General features: G+C 40.1%; 2 protein-coding genes across 5 annotated transcripts in view; one reads left to right on the top strand and one right to left on the bottom strand.

Moving 5' to 3' along the window:
• VSNL1 (visinin like 1) overlaps nucleotides 1-20928 on the bottom strand; it is a 180400-nt gene that overhangs the window by 28661 nt on the left and 130811 nt on the right. The gene's annotated exons all lie outside the window — the stretch shown is intronic.
• Nucleotides 5787-19567, top strand: LOC133382934 (uncharacterized). 2 transcript variants are annotated; one of them, XM_061622629.1, is made up of 2 exons: nucleotides 5787-5852; nucleotides 17653-19567. In XM_061622629.1, the coding sequence occupies exon 2, from the start codon at nucleotides 18601-18603 to the stop codon at nucleotides 19291-19293; it is 693 nt and encodes a 230-aa protein (XP_061478613.1). In that variant the 5' UTR covers nucleotides 5787-5852; nucleotides 17653-18600; the 3' UTR covers nucleotides 19294-19567. The 2 variants fall into 2 exon arrangements, with proteins under 2 accessions (XP_061478613.1, XP_061478614.1); XM_061622630.1 differs by lacking the exon at nucleotides 5787-5852 and adding an exon at nucleotides 6040-6125.

The raw sequence follows: 20928 nt of genomic DNA, 5'->3' as shown, positions 1-20928 counted from the left end.
GGAAAGCCTTTCCTGGTATTTGGGAAACACGAAAGCTCTGGGCTGTGGTTTTTATGGTTTTTCAGTAGAAATGTTTGTGGCTCAGTATCAAAGTCATCATCCGTATCTCTTTTTATGATCTACGTCAGTGGTTCCCAACCTTTATGAGTACGGGACCCCCTTTATAAGCTCAAACTTTTTGGGACCTCCCTCCAGGAAGGCAGGGGGAAGCAGCCTTTGCTTGCAGCCTTGCTTCTTTTTGCTTCACTAAAAGCCCTCTCGTTCCGAGTAAGGGCGTCATCAGTAGTGGTAGTGTGAGGAGACGGCAGTCAGTGGTAGTAATTCCCTCTTCTTTCTGGTAACTCCACCTCAGCCTGGTGTCTGCCATGTATTTCAGAGGCAGATGCCTGCCTTTGGTGCGCCTGAAAGATGCTCTAGCACTTGAGCAAAAGTCCTCCCCTCTCGTTTGGAGCAAGGAGGTGTCATCTGCAGCGGCCGTGGGGAGCAGACAGTGTCCAGGGAGTGAAGACTTTTTTTAAAAAAAAATAATTAATTTCTTTACTGTTCGCAGCCCCTTCCAGATTACTTCACACACACCCAGGTTGGGAACCACTGATCTATGTCATAATATTTAGCTTTTGGACAGCACTTAAAATGCAGGGTGGGCAGAACGTAGATCAAAATGTATTGCTGTATCTCAGGATGACTCACAGAAGATCAGTGAGGATTTCAGACTCCTGTTTCACAATGAAAACAAGAAAATGACCACCCCACCATTATACTGCTGAAATGAAGAAAGTGGGGGGTAATCAGAGTGGATTTTTGTGTGGAAATACTGTGAGCTCAGTTCAATTTTGGAACTCCAAACAAATTCCTGAGCTAAGAATTATTTAACTCTAAGTGTATATATTTTGTGGCTTGCTCTGGTTGTTGGATCTTGGGTTTTTGTAATAATAATAAAAAAATCAATACCAAAAACCTGAAGTCTAACCATCCTGATGTAGAGTATTATATCCTTATCTAGACTAATCATGAAGTCCAACCATCCTAACCATAGAGTATTTGCCACCCTGGGCTCCTGCTGGGAGGAAGGGCAGGATACAAATCAAATAATAAATACGTACATAAAATATTACAACCCTACAAGGCAGGTTTGTGTTACCATAAAACCATGTGATGCAGCTACGTCTGACAGCAGTTTCTAATGGAGGCAGCCATTATCATGTGTTTGACCATCAGGTATGTCTAATTTTGATGCATGACACTTGACATAGAAGGTAAGAGCCGCACAGAGATGAGCAAATCCACAATTTTTCTCTTCTCAATTTCTGGATACACAGTAGAAAGGTGACATTGCTTTTTTGAAAATGCCTTCTTTGGCAATGTTTTGAAGAGTCTTACCTCTGCTATTGTAGTTTCATTCTTGCAAGCACTCTTTTGAACCATGCTACAACAACCCTGCAAGGTAGGTCTGTGCCCATACAAATGATTTAGTGCAGGGATGGCCAGAAGATAGACTGTAATCTATTGGTAGATCCCTGGGAGATTTGTAGTCAATTGGCAAGCGCTTCTGGCTTCCAGTTGTTTAACAATAGCAACAAAAGGGCACACATCCGTTTGGAATTTGACAACTGAAATTAAGAATACTTAAGAATACTTTTGGGACTTCCAGGAAGGATTGCTTCGCTTGTGCCTGCCTCTGAGGCGAGCTCTCGTCTCAGAGGAAGCTTTTTCAGTTTTAAAACCAGTCAAAAGGTTTTTTTTGACTGGTAAAAACTTTCTCCCAGGCAAGGGAGAAACGAAGAGATCATCCACAAGCTTTGTTGTGTTTGTTGGGGGACTTGAATTCATTAGGATCGCCTATGAACGAAGGTCCAGCCAGCAGCGCCGGACGGAGCCAGGGAATTTCAAGCAAGCTCAAACTGATTAAGCGAGACGTTTTTCTTTTCTTCAAAGAAAAACAGATTTTAACAGGCAAGCATTCTTCTGTCTATCCTTATCATTTGGCTTAAACTGTTGCAGTAAAAGAGTTTTGTTAAAAGAACCAGTAGTAAAGAATCCCTGGGTGAGTTATAACTTTTCTCTTCTATACACGGAATTAAGGCGGAAGGAAATCGAAATAGCTTATCTTTGTTTTTATTGCAAAAAGCTGGCCTGGAATTGAGCATTATAAAGATACAAATGGATGAGGGGCATCTAATCTGAGGAGAAAAATTTTGATTTATATGAACTTTTGAGTATTATATGTCTGGGACTATTTTTTCTGGTCTACTTCATTTTGATGAATCTGCTTGTTCTTTATGCCACTAACTATTTGGATGCTGTGAACTAAATTTGTTTTGCATTCTTGGACACATAAGAGATAAGGCAGTTTGTGCTGTCTACATTATGATGTCATCAGGTTTGGAATATTAACTCCTTTGTTGCTGGAAAAAGAAATAAATTGTTCTTTGCTTGGGAATAGTGCTATACTGGAAATTGAAGGGTTTTTTTTCTCCTTGGTTTTAAGAATGACAATCAAGAAAGTGGTTGAGACCCTGGATGTAAATATGTTTCAGAAAATAATGGATGAGATTGAGATAACAAAACAAAAACTGAGACATGGCAAACAAGAGATGAAAATTGAATTTGGCAAAATGAAGCAGGAGCTGAAAGAAATAGGGGATTTTATGAGAGAGGAGGTTGATGAGATCAAAAATATAATTAGACAAGCAACAGAAGAAGAAAGAAAAATTAAAGGGAAGATGCAAGTTCTGGAGATTGGAACAGATATATCAAATGTGGAACTGGAAAAAGATTTGGAGTTTATGGATCCTAGAGATAAAGATTACTGTTTGGAATTCAGCGTTGTCCCTGAAGAAATTGATGAAGATATCAGAGATAAAGCTATCAATGTTTCAATAAAATTTCTGGACTGGAATGATGTGATGGAGCTTGAAATAGAGAAAATTCATAGAATTAATTACAGATATGTGACAATGGAAAAATTCTCAAGAGATGTGCTAGTGCATTTCGTAAAAAAGAGGAACAGAGATATGACTTTACAACAACATTTCAGTAACACATTCAGAATTGATGGCAAGGAAATATTTGTGAGGAAGGAAATTCCCATCAGACTCTTATTATATGACTATGACAGCAAGATTATTATGGGTGCAAGGATGGAAGATGGAATTAACACTGATAATGGAAGAATGGCTATTGAAATTACTGGACCTAGCAGACTTGATGAGATGGATTAATTGACATGTTTATTTGGAGAAAAATCGATGGATACATTTCTCAAGGAGTGGAAACCTCTCTTTGACTTTTTGTGGAAAGAATAAAGTGACGTTAATGAGATTTGATGATTAATTAAGATAACTACTGGAGGAAAGTGATTTTGTAATATATTAAGAGACAGGTTTGTTATATATTATAGACCTATAACTGATCTGCGACAAATCGGAAGTCAACATTTTATTTTATTGTATTAGTTATTAATTTGTTTTTGTTTTGTTTTGTTCTGTTTTGTTTTTTGAAACTTTGAATAAAAATTAATGATAAAAAAAGAATACTTGTGGAAAGTAGGAATAGATCTATGTGTGGAAAGACTGAGCTCATCTCAGTTCTGATAACCCTGTGCTCAGCAGCTTTGCAGAGACATCATGTTCTTTCATACTAGACGTACGTCTTTTGCAGCTGGCTGCAGCTGGTGGTTCTTGAGGTTTTAGCAAAACACAGGGTGGATCCCAGACTCTGCAATAGCAGTGCTCTCTCAGTAATGGCAACATGGCCACTCACTGAATGGGGCAAGGTGCCTGCAAGTTCAGAGCTGGTGACACCACACACCTGCAAGCTTGTGCTGCATTCCACCAAAGTACCCCCAACTTTGCCATCTCTGTGCCACTGCCATTCTCTCCCCCCCCATGTATCACTACTGACCTATGTCATCAAATTATTGGAAGAGTCTTGGCCATATTTCTCTTTCTTGACCTTCAGGAGGAAATAGAAAGCACACAACAGAACTTACTTTACCATTGATTTCAATAGGTTTTAAAAGACCAAGGAAGAGAAGTATAGTGGGCAATTTATATTGGATTTATAGATGTACTGTAGTGTACAAGTTCTGCAAAGGCCAGTGTGGTGTAGCGATAAGAGTCCTGGGCTAGGGCCTGGGAGACCTGGATTCAAACCCTCATTCAGCCATGAAACGTACTGGGTGACTTTTGGGCTAGTCACCTTCTCAACCTAAACTACCTCATAGGGCTATTCTGAGGTGCTGTGTGCGCCACACTGAGCTCTTTGCAAGAAAGTTGAGATGTAAAGGAAATAAGGCATTAAATAAGATTAAGGCTACAATCCTTTGCACAATTACTTGAGAAATTATATATATAATTTCTGAGCAATGTGTTACCTAGCCATTATTTTATTATTGCAGTTGTGATAGCAGCTATTATTCATTACCTGAACAGGGGGGTTGGAGCAGTTTTGGAATCTATTTGTGGCACTATCCTGAATAGTAGGTGTACTAGTAACAAGCAACAATAAGAGTCACATGATGACACATTGAACATTTAACAGACATTATAAATTTTATAATATTTATTGATAAATCACCTAGTATTTAAAGGAAAGGATTGAATTTAGAAGTTAAAGGCTGTAATTCTATATTCACATTCACTTCAGGAGTAAGCCCCATTAAACTCAGTGGGACTCACTTCTGGGTAAACATGGGTAGGACTGTTTTGCGAGCAAACACATAGGCAAACTCCCCTCCCTTTCTCTGCCCCCCCAACTGTTTCTTTTAAGAGGTTGGAATCCTAATGCTTCTTACCTGGGAGTAAGTCCCACCAAACTGAATGGGATTTACTTTAGAGTAAGCATGGAGTTAGGATTGTACTAGGAATGTAATCAAACTTAATTTTGTAAAAATTAACAATGTAAGTCCTTGCCTAGCTCTAGCTTCTCTGACAGAACACTTGCTTTTTTTAGGCAATCCTAACTCCACTTACCTGTGAGTAACCCCATTGAACTAAGTGAGACTTACTTTTGAGTAACGTTTTTAGAATTATATTGTGAGCCCTCAGAATCTCTGCCCTTCTCTCTCTTCGCTAGCTTTCTGATTACTGCTTCTTTCTGCCCTTCTCTCAAGACAGCAGTTTTCACTCGCCTGAGCCCACAAGAGGCTTAAACTCCATTTAAGTTTGTAAAACAAATTTATTTTTTAAACCTAGCTCTAGCTTCCTGACAAGTCTCTCACATTTTTAGTCACTCCATTTACCTGGGAGTAAGCCCCACTGAACTCAGTGGGATTTACTTCTGAGTAGACATTTTCCCTCCTTCCTTCCCTCAAGCACATTGCTAGCACAAACAAGCTCCACTCACCTGGGAGTAATCCCCACTGAACTCAGTGGGATTTACTTCTGAGTAGACATTTTTAAAATTCAAATGTGAATCCTTCAAAGCTCTCTCCTCTCCATTTTCCCCCTCTGTCCTTTCCTCAAACTCACTCATTGCCAGCACACAGAAGCATTGCACTCAATGGGACTTACTTCTGAGTAGACTTTTTAAAAATTGCAGTGAGTCCTTCAAAGCTCTTCCCCTCCCCCGTTTTTTGCCTCTTTCCTTCCCTCAAGCTCTTTTGTTGCTTCAGGCTGGTCTCCCTTTCCTCTTCCTTGCACTTGCCTCCATTTTAGTTTTATTCTTCTTTCCCTCTCCGTGGCTCCAGCAACTGACGTTTCCTTCAGCCCACTTCTGATTGGCTGCTGCTGCTGCTGCTAGAACAAGGCTCAGGCTGTCCCCAGGGAGAAAAACTAATTGCTCACGATCAGCTCCACGGGGACAGCATGCAGGGAGAATCACCATGTGAGCAGAAGACGGCTTTTTTCAAGGTACCTGTACACGTGGTGATTTTTGAAGTCACCAAGTGTACACTCTTTCTCACGAGCAGCTGTACCCAGGTACAGGGGGCTTGTACCTGGGTACAGAGTAATGTGTGAATACCCCTTTGGTTGAGCACATTGTGCAGAAATTGAGCTACCAAGTGCGAGACTTTAGCTACCTGAAATCTAATCAAGGCAAACTTTACTAAATCTGAATTGCTTCACTGCTCAGATTGAAGGTTTTGCGAGAATATCAGAGAGGATTAACTTGAAATGGGAAAAGTAAATAGAACCATAAAGATTTAAATCTATTGTTCAGCCTTAAAGCACGGCAATATGAAGCATCTTAATGCTTTTTTTTTTGTCTTGACTTTCATCAAACATCATGCATTGGGAACCTAAAGTGAAGAGGCAGGGCTGAAAATCATAATCTCGTGATGTATAAATAGCTCCATGTGTCCAGTCCAGTGACTGTTGCCTTGAACTTGTGTTTCTCAAATAATTGCCTTTCTCCCAATTCAAAAACAATAACTACTTTTGAACCCAAGAGATGTTTAAAAAAATACATATGTGAATGTGATCCAGCATTAGTGATCTGATATTCAAAAAAGAAAAGAGGCTGAAGTTCCAGTGCTGCTCGTAGTAAAATCCATTTTATACTGAGCAACCTTCACCTGTTCACAGGATTTAGTACCTCATGCCAATAAGCAAGAGCAGAAAGAAATTCTTCTTAGGGCTAAGCTAGATTTCATAACAGGGTCTCCATGATTGGGCCTGTCAATTTTTCCCTCCACACCAGAGAGCAGCTTCCGCAGGGTGAGCAGAAAGGAGGAAAGAGTTAAACACTCGCCCAAGCACTAGTTCCTCTATCTTCAAAGCTTCTAATTGTTATTTTTATTTTGATGACATTGATTTTTTAAAAACCTACCAGAGATCCTAATCATGATCTCCCTCATCATGTCTAGTTTGTTCCTTATACTCCTTTGTTCAGCTTGATATATTTTTTCAGTATTCATTCATGAACACCAGACATAGCTAAGGTTCAATCCATTTGGCAGCAGAACTATGCCTGTTTTTGTGGGTGTCATCTTCAGATAACAAGGAGAAATAAAATGAATCAAATCCTACAAAAAATAGTTTTGATGATTCACCCTGCTGTAATCTACTCCAAAAAGCCAAAACCTCTACTGTGAGGGTTGTAATTAAGGATGATTTTACTGTTATATCAAATATACCAGAATATCACAAAGCATACTAAAATTTAAGGTGAAAAGATCTATTTTCTAAAAATAAGTGGGAGTCTGAAGCTGTGTATTTGAAATAAGGAATATCCATTATATTCTACAGAGTGGTGAAAGTCTGGAAGAAAACTCAGTTCTTTAAAACAAATAGTATTGTTTAAAACAAACAGCGATGAACATACTAGTCCATCCATACACACACACTTGTGCACATCCACACAGTTAGCAGTCCCCCTCTGCACTCATACCTGTGTCATATGGTGGCCTGCAAGAACGATAGAATTTACAAAAGCTTCTCTGTTTGGTTACCTGGAAGTTATTCTAACTCACCACAGAAGACTAGACAAACAACCAATTTCTTTACACATCTGAGTGCTGAATACAGATTGCATGCTTTCCTTGAAGGTCCTTATATTTTCTTGATATTCTAAGATCAGTGATGAATACCGGGGAAATGTTTTGCCAGAACTCTACTTTTTAAAATAACTCCCAACTGAACGTAAATCATAACTAGGAAAACCACAAAACTGCACAGTGCTGCAAGCTATTATCAAATCATAACTTTAAAAAATCAATATTGTCTGCATTGATAAGACTATTTTGCTGGATTTTCATACCTTCACCTGCTTGGAATGCCAATATTGTTACAGAATTCTTGGCTGTAGCTCATAAAAATCATGCTGTTATTTATGTAACTACTCAAGCTATCCAAAGAGAACATGCATAGGTTCCAAGTTCTTCTGTTTGCACGTGCACATGTCTGTATCTTTCTGATTGTTGACTCTGGAGTTCATTTTATTGTTAAATCAATTTATTTATTCCAGTCAATAACCTGTGAAGAGGCTTACCTCATCCCATGTATGTGTGATGACATCAAAAGGATAAATAAAGTACAAGATGCCCATCCTCTATTATATCTAATATTGCTTGAAAAAAATCTTTATATTTTCTTGTCTTTATCTGAGCTTTCCTTTGAACATTGTGATATCTAATCAGGATATTTTCCTGAAAGTTTAAAAAATCCACCTGGTCTTCCATATCTACTGGAGTTTAGTAAGCTTCCCTTCAGTGAAAGTATCTTGCTCTGATTATATGTATGTAATCTGTTAGCATTTGTAATGAATTTCAGACAGGTAGAACTGAATTCCCTCCCAGACCATAATTGTGGCAGGGTTAGCCAATCACAAGCTCACTATTCTAGTCTTTATTGCACTCTGCATTCTTTTCGTAACTGAAGTGTGTTAAGGTTATGCATACTTACTTGGGAGTAAAACTCACTGAACTCAATGGAAATTACTTCTGGGTAAACTTGCACTGGATCATGCTGTAAGGCCTAAATCCAAAACTTTTTTACTTTGAAGCTCCATTTCAATGGTAATGACTTCCAAATAAATATGTTTTGGTTAGAGTGTAAAATACTTAAAAACTTAAAATAAGGTAAGAGATAATAATGACAATAGTAATAATATTAATGGCAGAGGAATAGCCATGTGACAGTTCAATCCTACATATGTATACTTAGAAGCAAGCCCCACTGAATTCAATGGAACTTACTCCCAGATAAGTGCATATAGGATCACAGCATATTCAAATATAAAACATAAAAAGCGAGAAAAGAAAAGCTGAGGTAGGCTTAATTGCTAGCATGATTTTAAAAACCACTATTTGCACAGAGACCAAATGTATATGACCTAATTACCCTGTGGTGAGCTTTTGAAAAGAAAGCCATTATTTGAGGGAAAGTATAGGGTATGTATAGTTTAAACCATGCTTCAACTTAAAATTGGTACCATTAGTAAAGTAATTAAGCCTGATTCCCTACACTTAGAGATCTTGATTCTTGAATGATGGAAACCTCACCCACATCAGCATCCTACTCGCAGGGAACATGGATTAGTGCTTTACTACTCACACAGATTTGCACTTTCAGAATAAATATGTAGCACAGAGGAATGGATCCAAGACCAAGAGGTTATGACAATGAATGTCAAGAACCTGACAATAAAGAGTTCTAAATATAAGGGGCCTAATGCAGGTTAATTATATCATACTCTCTTGTAACTAATGCAACACAATGAAAATTACATAAAAATACCAAAAATCAATAGTTCCTATTAAAGCAATCATTCTTTAATATCTTGAAGCTGAATTATCAGGCGATCTACACATTCTGAATCCTCACACAATACAGCTGTGTTGGAATAGTACCACTTCAAATTGCATTGGGGACTACCTATTTGAATAACAGAAACAAAGTTGGCAGAGCAGTGCGGATGGCCTACACACCTTCTGCATCTAGTCTAACCCCCTCCTTGATAGGAGATCCAGAGGTAAGAGCAGCCATACCATATGGCTCCCCATCCTCTTCTTGAAGAATTCCAATGTGGAAGAGTCCCCTCATCCTCAATAACTGGAATTGTCCTCCACGCTAAGTGCAAGCTCTTTGCACACATAAAACTAAACTATGAGGGAGAAGACCTTTCCCACTAATGTGTGAGTTTTCTGAGGGCTGGAAAGGGCTCTTAAATAATAATAAAAAAGACACCGAGATATTTAAATGTGTACCCCAACACCTGCATTCTAATGTGGTATGGTCCTAATAGAACTGTACTACAGTACAAAATTCTCTTGGACTATGGTAACTCCAGCTTCCATGTCCTATTAGGCATAGGGGACTCACTCCTAGGCATACAATTATTACTTATTCATTCTAAATTCCTGAATATGCAGCAAGGTGAAGTAAGCTATTTGGTGCTTGGCTTCAGGCAGCAAAATGCCTTGGGCTGGCTCTGCTTTTAGAGAGGCATAATTTCAATAAAAGCACCAATGGCTGACAATGGCAGAAAAACATGGGGAAGTGATATACTTGCTTATCTTATTTCAAGCTGACCATCCAAGATTGGAAAGATTGTTTTAAGGTCTAATGTTGTGTAGAAGAAAAGGGTTGGATTTTACCAGTTTAGGATCTACCAGTGTTGATCAAACATGGTCTTCTAGGAGAAAAACTCCAGACTCCTCTGTTTAACTAGAGATTTGCAGTGATGATGATCAGCTATGAGGCTGCCAAGTTCTTTGTCACATAAGGGCCAGCTATTCTATATCCATGCACACATTCCTCTCAGCCATGATTTTAACAGGATTCATGTAATAACGTCATGCACATAGTGATTCTAAGAGTGCCAGGCTTCATAGCAATTATAGTTTACCATTTGTAACGTTTGCCAGGTATCAAATCTGTGATTGCTGCCATGGTATTCTTCTGGGCTGCCTTGCTGGGATGGGACTTGGGGGCACTGTTTTGCAGTGGCTCCATTCCTTCCTGGAGGGACAAACCCAGAAAGTGATGCTGGGGGATTCCTGTTTGACCCCTTGGCCATTGGCCTGTGGGGTCCCTCAGGGCTCAGTTTTATCCCCTATGCTATTTAACATCTACATGAAACCGCTGGGAGAGGTTGTCCGGGGTTTGGGGTTCGGTGATATCAGTATGCTGATGACACCCAACTCTATGTCTCCTTTCCACCTAATTCCAAGGAAGCTGTCTTGGTTTTAAACCAGTGTCTGGTGTCAGTGGTGGACTGGATGAGGGTGAACAAATTGAAGCTTAATCCAGACAAGACAGAGGTGCTCCTGGTCAGTCGTAAGGTGAATCAGGGAATAGGGATACAGCCTCTGCTGGATGGGGTTACACTCCCCCTGAAGACACAGGTTCGCAGTTTGGGTGTGCTCCTGGACTCAGCGTTAAATTTGGAGTCCTAGGTTTCTGCAGTGGCCAGGAGTGCTTTTGCACAATTAAGATTAGTGCGTCAACTGCGCCTGTTCCTTGAGCTGTCTGATCTGGCCACGGTGACACACGCCTTAGTTACATCCTGTTTAGATTACTGTAACGCGCTCTACGTGGGGCTGCCTCTGAAGACTGTTCGGAAACTTCAGTTGGTACAACGTGCTGCAGCCAGAATGCTAACTGGGGCTGGTTACAGGGACCGTACTACCCCCCTGTTAAAAAAGCTCCACTGGTTGCCAGTCTGTTTCCGGACACAATTCAAAGTGCTGGTGTTGACCTATAAAGCCCTATATGGCTTAGGTCCAGGCTATTTATCAGACCGTATCTCCCTGTATGAGCCTGCCCGGGCCCTGAGATCCTCAGGAGAGGCCCTTCTCTCAATACCCACAGCTTCTCAAGTACGACTAGTGGGGACGCGTGAGAGGGCCTTCTTGGTGGCTGCCCCTAGGCTTTGGAATTCCCTTCCTAGGGAGGTAAGAATGACCCCCTCCTTGCAGTCCTTCCGCCGACAAGCAAAGACCTTCCTATTCCAACAAGCCTTTGGAATTGAAGGCTAAGGATAGGGCGTGAAGGGTGCTGCATTGCTAATGTCTATTATATCATTTTTAAACTAGTCTGAACTCTTTTAGCTATATGTGTGTATGGTTTTAATATTGGAAATAGTTTAATCTTATTTTAATGTAGACTTTGTATGTTTTTAATTATTTGTATTTTTTATCTGGAAGCCGCCATGAGTTCCAGTTTTGGAAAAATGGCAGGGTATAAATAAAGATAATAATAATGATAATAATGAGGAGCTGTCATTCTGCAAGTTCACTAGATATTATTTGTTGAGTTATGATAGGATGGACAGCTTAACCTTTCTGAAAGGAAAGAAACAATCACATTATTCATTACCTAAATGAATATCTAGTATGAATATCATTCAGTATCTACATTAAAAAGGGGAAAATGGATCAAGATACTTTTAGATGTGGCAGTGGTACTCAAAGAACTGGGATTTAATTGGCATGATATCAGCACTGAATTTGAATTTGATCTGAATTTCTTATCCTAACCCTCCACCCTTCATTTCTGGGTTGCTCTTGTGATTCATTCCTCTCTCTCTCTCTCTGTTTCTATTCACTGGGTTCCATAGCAGAAGGGGAGATACCAAGACAGGGTGGCAAGGGTTAGAGATTTACTTGTTTTGCATTGTCATGGAAACAAAAATACTTCAGTAAACTTTAATTTAATATAACAACAGTCTAGAGTACTTGAGAGTACGTCAGGGTACTTGGATAGCAAATAATAACTTGGGTGGTTGTGGTTGGGACAATGCAGACATTTCCCATTCCAGATTGCCAACATGTCTTACAGAAATTATCTCATTTGCTGAAATAGGTTCTCTGTGTTCCTCAATATAAAGCTTGTTGCCTACTCATATTTGCAAATAATAATAATAATAATAATTGTTGTTGTTGTTGTTGTTAGGGGATCCACTTTTCTGTTCAGTGAACCCAACCCTTCCCTTCTTCTTTTGAAATCTGTTTTTAATAGGTTCATGTGATTTTATTATATATTATTATATTATGCAGATGTCTAGAAAGCTAACTGCATTTTGTTATCCATCTGCTGTGCATTAAATCCAGTGCTGGATTGGGAATATATGGCGCTAAAGAAGAATTATAAGGCCCTGATTAAGAGGAAAAAGAGGACAGCCCAAGCAAAGCTATGGAAAATTTTAATATCGGCCTCCAAAACCAAAGATGCAGTCACCTTCTGGCGCCTTGTTAATCGAGGATGGCCCAATCAACCTTTGAGATCTGAATACCACATCCCGGTCCAAACCTGGGAGTCATATTTTTATAATATTCATTCAAAAGTGCAGGAATGTGAGCCCCTTTCCCTGAAACTTCTGAAGGACGCCCCTGATTGGCCCCCGGTTTCATCTAAGGAAGTAATCTCCCTATTAGCAAGATTGAAAGAGGGTAAGGCACCTGGTCCAGATAATATTCCGCCTGAAACATTTAAGCGAAATATTGAATGGTGGGCCCCTGTTTTAGCGGCACTTTTCACGATAATTGATCGCACAGCTAACATCAGAGAAGATTGGGGCCTAGCCACTGTAATTCCAATCTATAAAAGAGGACCCCGACTTGACCCTGCTAATTATAGGCCAGTTAGTCTGCTGAATATAATCAGCAAACTTTATGCTTTACATCTCCTTGATAAATTACAAACTTGGCTAGCACAGGAGAATATTTTGGCCGACGAACAAGCAGGGTTCAGGGGAGAACAATCCACAATAGACTATTTATTAGTCATACAACATCTGGTGGAGAAATATTCAACAAAAAAGGGAGGAGCTCTTTATGCGTCTTTTATTGATTTTAAAAGTGCTTTTGATCTGATACCTAGAATTAAACTATGGGAAAAGTTAGAGTCATCCACAATAGATAGGCGCCTGTTAACGCTGATATGCTCGCTCCACGAAAATACTCGACTCCAGGTTAGATGTGATAGCATAGGTCATCTCACTAAATCTATTCCTACTTATGAAGGAGTCATAATGCGTTTTGGCCCCTTCTTTATTCAGTGTTTATGTAATTTCCCTGGTTAGCTCCTTGCCGCGAATTCCATCACAACCCCTGTCTCTCGCTAATAGAATGATATCGATTTTACTTTATGCAGATGATGCAGTTTTATTATCATTGACATGCAGTGGATTGTGGCGTCTTCTGCATGCATTGGCTGACCATTGTGCTAGCATAATTATTAATCATGCTAAAACAAAAGTATTAGTGTTCTCTAAGAGAAAGGTGAGACATAGTTGGCAGTTGAATGGCCTTAAAATTGAACAGGTTTCATCTTTCCGATATCTGGGAGTGGCTTTTCATGCCTCAGGTCTATGGCATCTCCATGTTAAGAACACCATCTCTAGTGCTCGGAGGACCTCGAAAGCACTCTTATTGTTTTTTTATACTAAGGGTGGACAATGCATCTTTTCTTCCATCCAAGTTTTTGTGGAGAAGGTCATCTCGCAGATGCTATATGGCTCGCAGGTCTTGACTTTTCCAAAATCACTGTCCTTTGAAACCATACAAACAAAATTTCTGAGGGCTGTCCTCGGGATTCCATCATGTGTCTCAAACAACATTCTAAGAATGGAAGCTGGCCTACCTACCATAGAAGCAAGAATTTGGAAACTCAAGCTAAAACTATGGTTAAAACTTCAATTCTTACCTGTAGGCCTGCCCCCTTTAGTACTTCTTGACACCTTTCAATCCTCTTGGCACAATTCTTTGATTAAGAAAGTAGCATCCCTAGGCTTCTCGCCTCCTATAATTTCTAAATTGGGGTATGCTAAAGCATGGTCAGCCATCTCCCAATGCATAATGGATAGAGAACTGCAAACCCATTTAACTGTACCGTCTGATAAGTTCAAACTCATTACTGCCTACACGTGCTTCGTACCAGCCCAATATCTCAGTAACCTTTCCACTGTTAGATACAGGAAAGCCTTTACTATGGCGAGATTCAACGTAATGCCATCAGTTCTCCTCGAGGGCAGATTTCGTGGAGTCCCGCACGCAGCTAGGCTGTGCCCATGTGGGATCGGAGAAGTCGAGACTATAACGCATGTGCTCTTATATTGTACTTTTTATCAAAACATTCGTTCTTTTAGCATCACTCCTATCATCCAAATGTTTCCTGGTTGTGATCCTCTATTTTATACGAAATCTTTGCTGCAAGATCACTACCCACAAATCACATATACTGTTGCTAGATTCTGTGCCATGGCTATCACAACTCGTAGAACAATGATAACTCAAATGTCTACATGAGAGACCTGGCATTGGAATGTCTATTTTAGTCTTAATAATGGTTTTAAATGTTGTGTGATGATTTTGTATTGGCCTTTGGCTGTAATAAAATTCATTTCATTCCATTCCATTGCAGTGCTGGATTGAAATGCTGAGTGAGGAAGTATACATTCAGGGGTTCAGGAACAAAAAACTGTGCTGAGGCTCTGGCCTTTCTGGAAGTCACACCCTCTAACCTGGATGGAAGCATCCTGCCATAATTTCAGAAGTGTAGAGAGGGTGAGGTCTGATAGCTCAGTGGTTGACAAAATGCATTTTGTACATGTTCAGACACCAAAAAACATTCTAGGGTTGGACTTTTTCTAAAATGAAGCTTGCCTCATTTTTTTTGATCTTGTCAAATCTTACATTTACAGAAAATTTAGATTAATACTAGGTTAGGTCCTGTGAAGGACCGCCAGGGACTGCCCCTCTATTCCCTGGGTTTCTCTCCTGCATGGATGCAGGATCAGGGTCCTAGTCAGCAGGGGTTGCTGGTGGAGAAAAGCTGTGAGGTAAGCCTGCAGCCAGATAAGACATGCTATTTTTCCTCTATGCAGTGGGGCCTAATAAGGGAGATAAGAAACAGCTGGGGAGATACACAGCTGTTGAATGAGACTTCAGAGTTCCGGGCAGGGTGAGGAGGCCTGACTGGAGTTTCCCCTGAACCAAAGCCCTGAATTGAGAAGGTGCTGGGGAGGAGCTCATGGGGCTGTCATGTCACAGGATAAGGACTCAGGCAGCCCCTAACCAGTGCCCTGACATGGAACTGCCTCTAACAAGCAATTGTGAATGGAACAATCCAGTGGTTACAGCTACTTGTGCCAAGGAAGAGAAGGGTGGGGGATGAACACAGGGCATTTTATTGACTGACTGACTGATTGATTTGATTTCTATCCCACCCTTCCTCCCAGCAGGAGCATTTTGATGTGCACCTGCCCATGGAAGCCCAACAGCCCCAACCTTTGATAGAAAATGGGGAAATGAGATCAATGGCAGGGACATTAATAATTTATTTCAACCAGGCCGAGCCCTTTGTGGGGCAGAGCGCAGCCCTGGTCAGCGATGGGAAGGGGATCCCAGGGAATCCTGCAGAGGGGCAGGGACTAGGGTTGCCAGATCAGAAGCATTCCAGACCGTAAGATTTCAGGGGCAGGCCCTAGTGATGTAATGGGGGCAAGCCCTAGTGATGTCATTAAGCATAATACATTAAGCATCAACCACAGTTGCTTGGAGCATACCACTCAAGTAAAATAAATTATCTGATTGGAAATTAAGATAGAAATCTTAGCTAAATGAGGGTGCTTCCAGGTCCAGCTACAGTGAGGGGATCATTCTTTCTCACCTGCTTAGAGAGCCTTTGTAAGAAACATTTAATCTAGCCTACTTGCTTCTGGCCTACGTGCCTTCAGGCCAGGCCAGTGACCAGAAGGCCATTGTAGGAAGAAAGCCTAGTGTTGTGGAGATGTTAGATGGGAGCACTCAGGAGTAAAGATGGATGCCCTGAAGGCTGCAATTCTAAACACACTTACTAAGGGACTAAGCCCCATAGAACTCAACAGGACTTACTTCTGAGTAGATATTGTTAGGATTGTGCTGTTGGTAAGGCTTGACTAGGGATTCTCTGCAATGAAGACGAAGACGAAGGCCCTCCTCCGGGTTCCGACTCATAGGGAAGCCCGGAGAGTGGTGACAAGATCTAGGGCCTTCTCAGTGGTGGCCCCCGAACTATGGAATGGTCTCCCCGAGGAGGTGTGCCTGGCGCCGACACTATCATCTTTTCGGCGCCAGGTTAAAACCTTTCTCTTCTCTGAGGCATTTTAATTCCTGTTAATTCTAAATTATTATATTTTGATTTTAGACTGTACAGTTTTTTGTACAGTTTTGTATTGTGATATACTGTATTGTGTTATTTTTATTGTATTTTTAATGTTCACCGCCCAGAGAGCTGTTGCTAGTCGGGCGGTATATAAGCTTAATTAATTAAATAAATAAATAAATAATATCCATATCAAAGAAAGGTTGGCAACCCCATCTGGAATGCCCTGCCTGCCTTTTAATGTGGCTGCTCCAAACGTCTTTACAGACTTGACCCTTCACTGCAGAAAGAGGTTTGAGAAATGAGTACGTGTTAAGAAGATTCTCTACTCTTTCCTGCTTACTTTATGGGCTGCTATAAACTCACTTTGACAGCCAACACAATTCCAGTGAGTAATAATTGACAGAGAGAAAACATACATGGTTTGGTCTGTCTTCACAGGCAGTAGATTGGGAACAACGGCAATTGAAGCCCACTTCCCCGTATGTAAATTCTCATTTACCATTATAGGGCAAGAAGCAAACCATCATGCAAATAACAAGGTACATCACCACATGGAACTACTGTTGTTCCTTCTATGGACGTAAGGGAGTAAGGTCAGAGGTAAATGAAATGCAAATAGAAAAAGAAAAGATAGTGATGATTTCCTAAATATACCATACCGAAAATAACAAGATTCCTATGAGTAAGACAGAAAACTCTATATCCCACAAGCAGTCAGGGTTCCTAACTAAAACTAAAAAAATCCTGGCAGCCAGTCAGCCAAGGTCACAGAAATCCCCACGCAGCACAAGCTAACCCGGGGCTGCAGTTATTGCAGTGTTACGGCACGATTGCTGATATCAGTGAGGCCCCATCAGCACATAACCTCTGCTCTGAAATCTGCACTGGTGTCGATTTGCTACCAGGCCAAGTTTTTACCTGTTCTTAACTCATTGTTGGTTTTATTATTTTGAATGTTTTAAATACCTGTCTTCAACTGTTTTTGCCAATAATTTTATTGTTTTAATTCCTTCTATGAACTGCTTTGAGGTTTTTTACAATAAAGTGGTATATAAATGTTGTAAATAAAATACATAAATTTTGGATTCACTGTGGCCCTTGGGCCTCTTTCTTTTTTTAGGCACAACGGAATCTGCCTTATACTGAATCATGCTGTTTGATACCATCCAGCTCAGTACTGATGGACTACCATTGGCTCTCCAGGCTTCCAGGTAATAGTCTCTTCCAGAGATTGAATGTTGGACCTTTGCATGCAAAGTATGTGCCCTATCACTGAGCTACAGTCCTGTTTTAAAAGTATCTTTAAAAATTGTTCACTAATCTCTTGGATGAAACTTTTTCAGTTTTAAATCCAGTCAGAAGGGTCTTTTTTGACTGGGGATAATTTCTTCCGGATAAGGAAGAAACGTGAGATTTCCCACACAGCTTTGTTGTGATTGTTGGAGACTGGAATTCGTCAGAATTGTCTGTGAAAGAAGGTCTTCCAGCAGCTCGGATGGAGCGAGGATTTATAGCTGGCTCAGCTGAAAAAGTGACCCTTTTTTTTAAAAGAAAACGGTTTAACAGGCAAGCATCCTCCTGTCTACGCTTTTTTACTTTCTTATCTACACAGCTAAAGAGATTTGTCAGAGAATCAGCAATTAAGAAAACCTGGGTGAGCCAAAACTTTCCTTCTTTTTTACTCACGGAACTAAGGGGGAAGAAAATAAAAATAGCCTATCTTTTTTTTATTGCAAAAAGCTGACATGGAAAATAGCATTATAAAGATTACAACGGATGAGGGTTTTCTTTTTGACTTATAAGACTTTGGTGTAATATATGTCTGGGACTATTTTTTCTGATCTATTTTTTTTTTGACGAATCTGCTCATTTTTTCTGCTACTAGTTTTTTGGACGCTGTGAACTAAAGCTGTTTTTGCACTTCTGGGCATATAAGAGATAAGGGCTGTTTAGAGTGTGACGCCAGTTGGTTTGAAAGATTAACTCCTTTGTAACTGGATAAAGAAATAAACTGCTCTTTACTTGGGACATTGAAAATTGAAGGAGTTTTGTTTCTTTGGCTTTAAGAATGACAATTAAGAAGATCATGGATGTACAAGAAGGGACTTTATCTTTAGACATGTTTCAGAAAATAATGAATGGGATTAACTCAATAAAACAAGAACTGAGAAATAATAGTCAAGCGTGGAGAATTGAATTTAACGAAATGAGACAGGAGCTGATAGAAATTCAGGATTCTATGGGAAAGGAGAATAAAGATGGATCTGGAAAACCAAAAAAGGATGAAAGAGAAATTAAAGGCATGGTTCAAATTATGGAGATTGGATTAAATATGGATATGGAAAAAGATTTGGATTTCCTGGCTGTGAGGGATTCTGGAGACAAATATGGTTTGGAACTCAGCGCTGTCACTGAAGGAATTGAAGAGATTGGAGATAAAGATATTATCAGTTCAAAAAAATTCCTGGACTGGAAGGATTTGATGGAACTTGAAATGGAGAAAGCTAACAGAATTAATCCCTGTTTTGTGTCAATGGAAAAATCTTCAAGAGATGCGCTAGTGTATCATTTAAAAAAGAGGAACAGAGATGCGGTTTTGCAACAATACTTCAGTGATATGTTCGGAACTGATGGCAAGAAAATATCTGTGAAAAAGGAAATTCCTATCAGACTCTTATTATATGACTATGACAGCAAGATTATTGGGCGCGTAAAGATGGAAGATGGAACCAATATGGATAATGGAAGAAGAGCGATTTGAAATTACTGGACTTAGTAGACTTGATGAGTTGGATTAATTGACATGTTTATCTAGAGAAAAAATTGATGGACATATATCTCAAGGATTGGAAACTTCTCTTTGACTTTTTGTGGAAGAATAAAATGATATGATGTTAATGAGATTTGTAACCAATTAAGATAACCGCTGGAGGAAGGTGATTTTATAATCTATAAGTTACAGGCTTGTTATATATTATAGACTTATAGCTGAACTACGACAAATCGGAAGTCAATTTTTTTATATATTTTTTCTTTTTATTGTATTAGTTATGGATTTGTGTTTTTTCTTTTTGTATTGTTTTGGTTTTGAAAATTTGAATAAAAATTAATTGAAAAAAAATTGTTCACTAATGAATGCACAGCATATTTATTTATTTATTATTTGATTTATATCCCGCCCTTCCTCCCAGCAGGAGCCCAGGGCAGCAAACAAAAGCACTAAAAACCCTTTAAAACAGACTTTAAAAATACATTAAAACAAAACAACTTTAAAAACAATTTTTAAAGCTTTGAAGACATCTTTAAAAAAAGGTAAAAAAATGGTTTTTAAAAAAAGGTTTAAAAACATATTAAAAGCAATTCCAACACAGACGCAGACTGGAATAAGGTCTCAACTTAAAAGGCTTGTTGAAAGGAAGGTCTTCAATAGGCGCTGAAAAGATAATAGAGATGGTGCCTGTCTGATATTTAAGGGTGAGGAATTCCACAGGGTAGGTGCCACCACACTAAAGGTCCGTTTCCTATGTTGTGAACGGATCTCCTAATAAGATGGTATATGTAGGAGGCCCTCACCTGCAGAGCGCAGTGACTGACTAGGTATATAAGGGGTAAGGCGGTCTTTCAGATATCCTGGTCCCAAGCTGTATAGGGCTTTGTACACCAAGACTAGAACATTGAACTTGGCCCTGTAGCAAATGGGCAGCCAGTGCAATTCTTTCAGCAGCAGGGTCACATGTTGGCGATACTCTGCCCCAGTGAGCAGTCTTGCCACTGCATTTTGCACCAGCTGCAACTTCTGGACCAACCTCAAGGACAGCCCCACATACAGCGCATTACACTAATCCTGCCTGGAGGTTACCAGTTGAAACTGGTAAAAGGCACTCCTAGCCACTGAGGTCACCTGGGCCTCTAGTGACAAAGATTGATCCAGGAGCACCCCCAGACTACGGACCTGCTCTTTCAGAGGGAGTACGATCCCATCCAAAGCAGGCAACTGACCAATTATCTGAACTCGGGAACCAACAACCCACAGTGCCTCCGTCTTGCTAGGATTCAGACTCAATTTATTGGTCCTCATCCAGCCCACCACCGAGTCCAGGCAGTGGACCAGGGCTTGCACAGCCTCTCCCGATTCAGATGTTACAGAGAAATAGAGCTGGGTATCATCAGTGTACTGCTGACACCTTGCCCCAAATCTCCTGATGACCACTCCCAAGGGTTTCATATAGATGTTAAAAAGCATGGGGGACAAGATGGTACCCTGCGGCACCCCACAGCACAACTGCCAGGGGTCTGAAAGACAATCACCCAATGCTATTCTCTGAAAATGACCTTGGAGATAGGATCGGAACCACTGTAAGACAGTGCCTCCAATACCTATCTCACCAAGTCGGCC

This window comes from Rhineura floridana, chromosome 4 (assembly GCF_030035675.1).
Source record: "Rhineura floridana isolate rRhiFlo1 chromosome 4, rRhiFlo1.hap2, whole genome shotgun sequence".
Lineage (NCBI taxonomy): Eukaryota > Metazoa > Chordata > Lepidosauria > Squamata > Rhineuridae > Rhineura > Rhineura floridana.
The sequence above is the reverse complement of the archived record's forward strand: the minus strand, read 5'-3'. Positions and strand labels throughout refer to the sequence as shown.

What these genes read in the sequence shown, in the direction of transcription:
- LOC133382934 (XM_061622629.1), top strand. Translation starts at nt 18,601, where the DNA reads ATGACAATTAAGAAGATCATGGATGTACAAGAAGGGACTTTATCTTTA.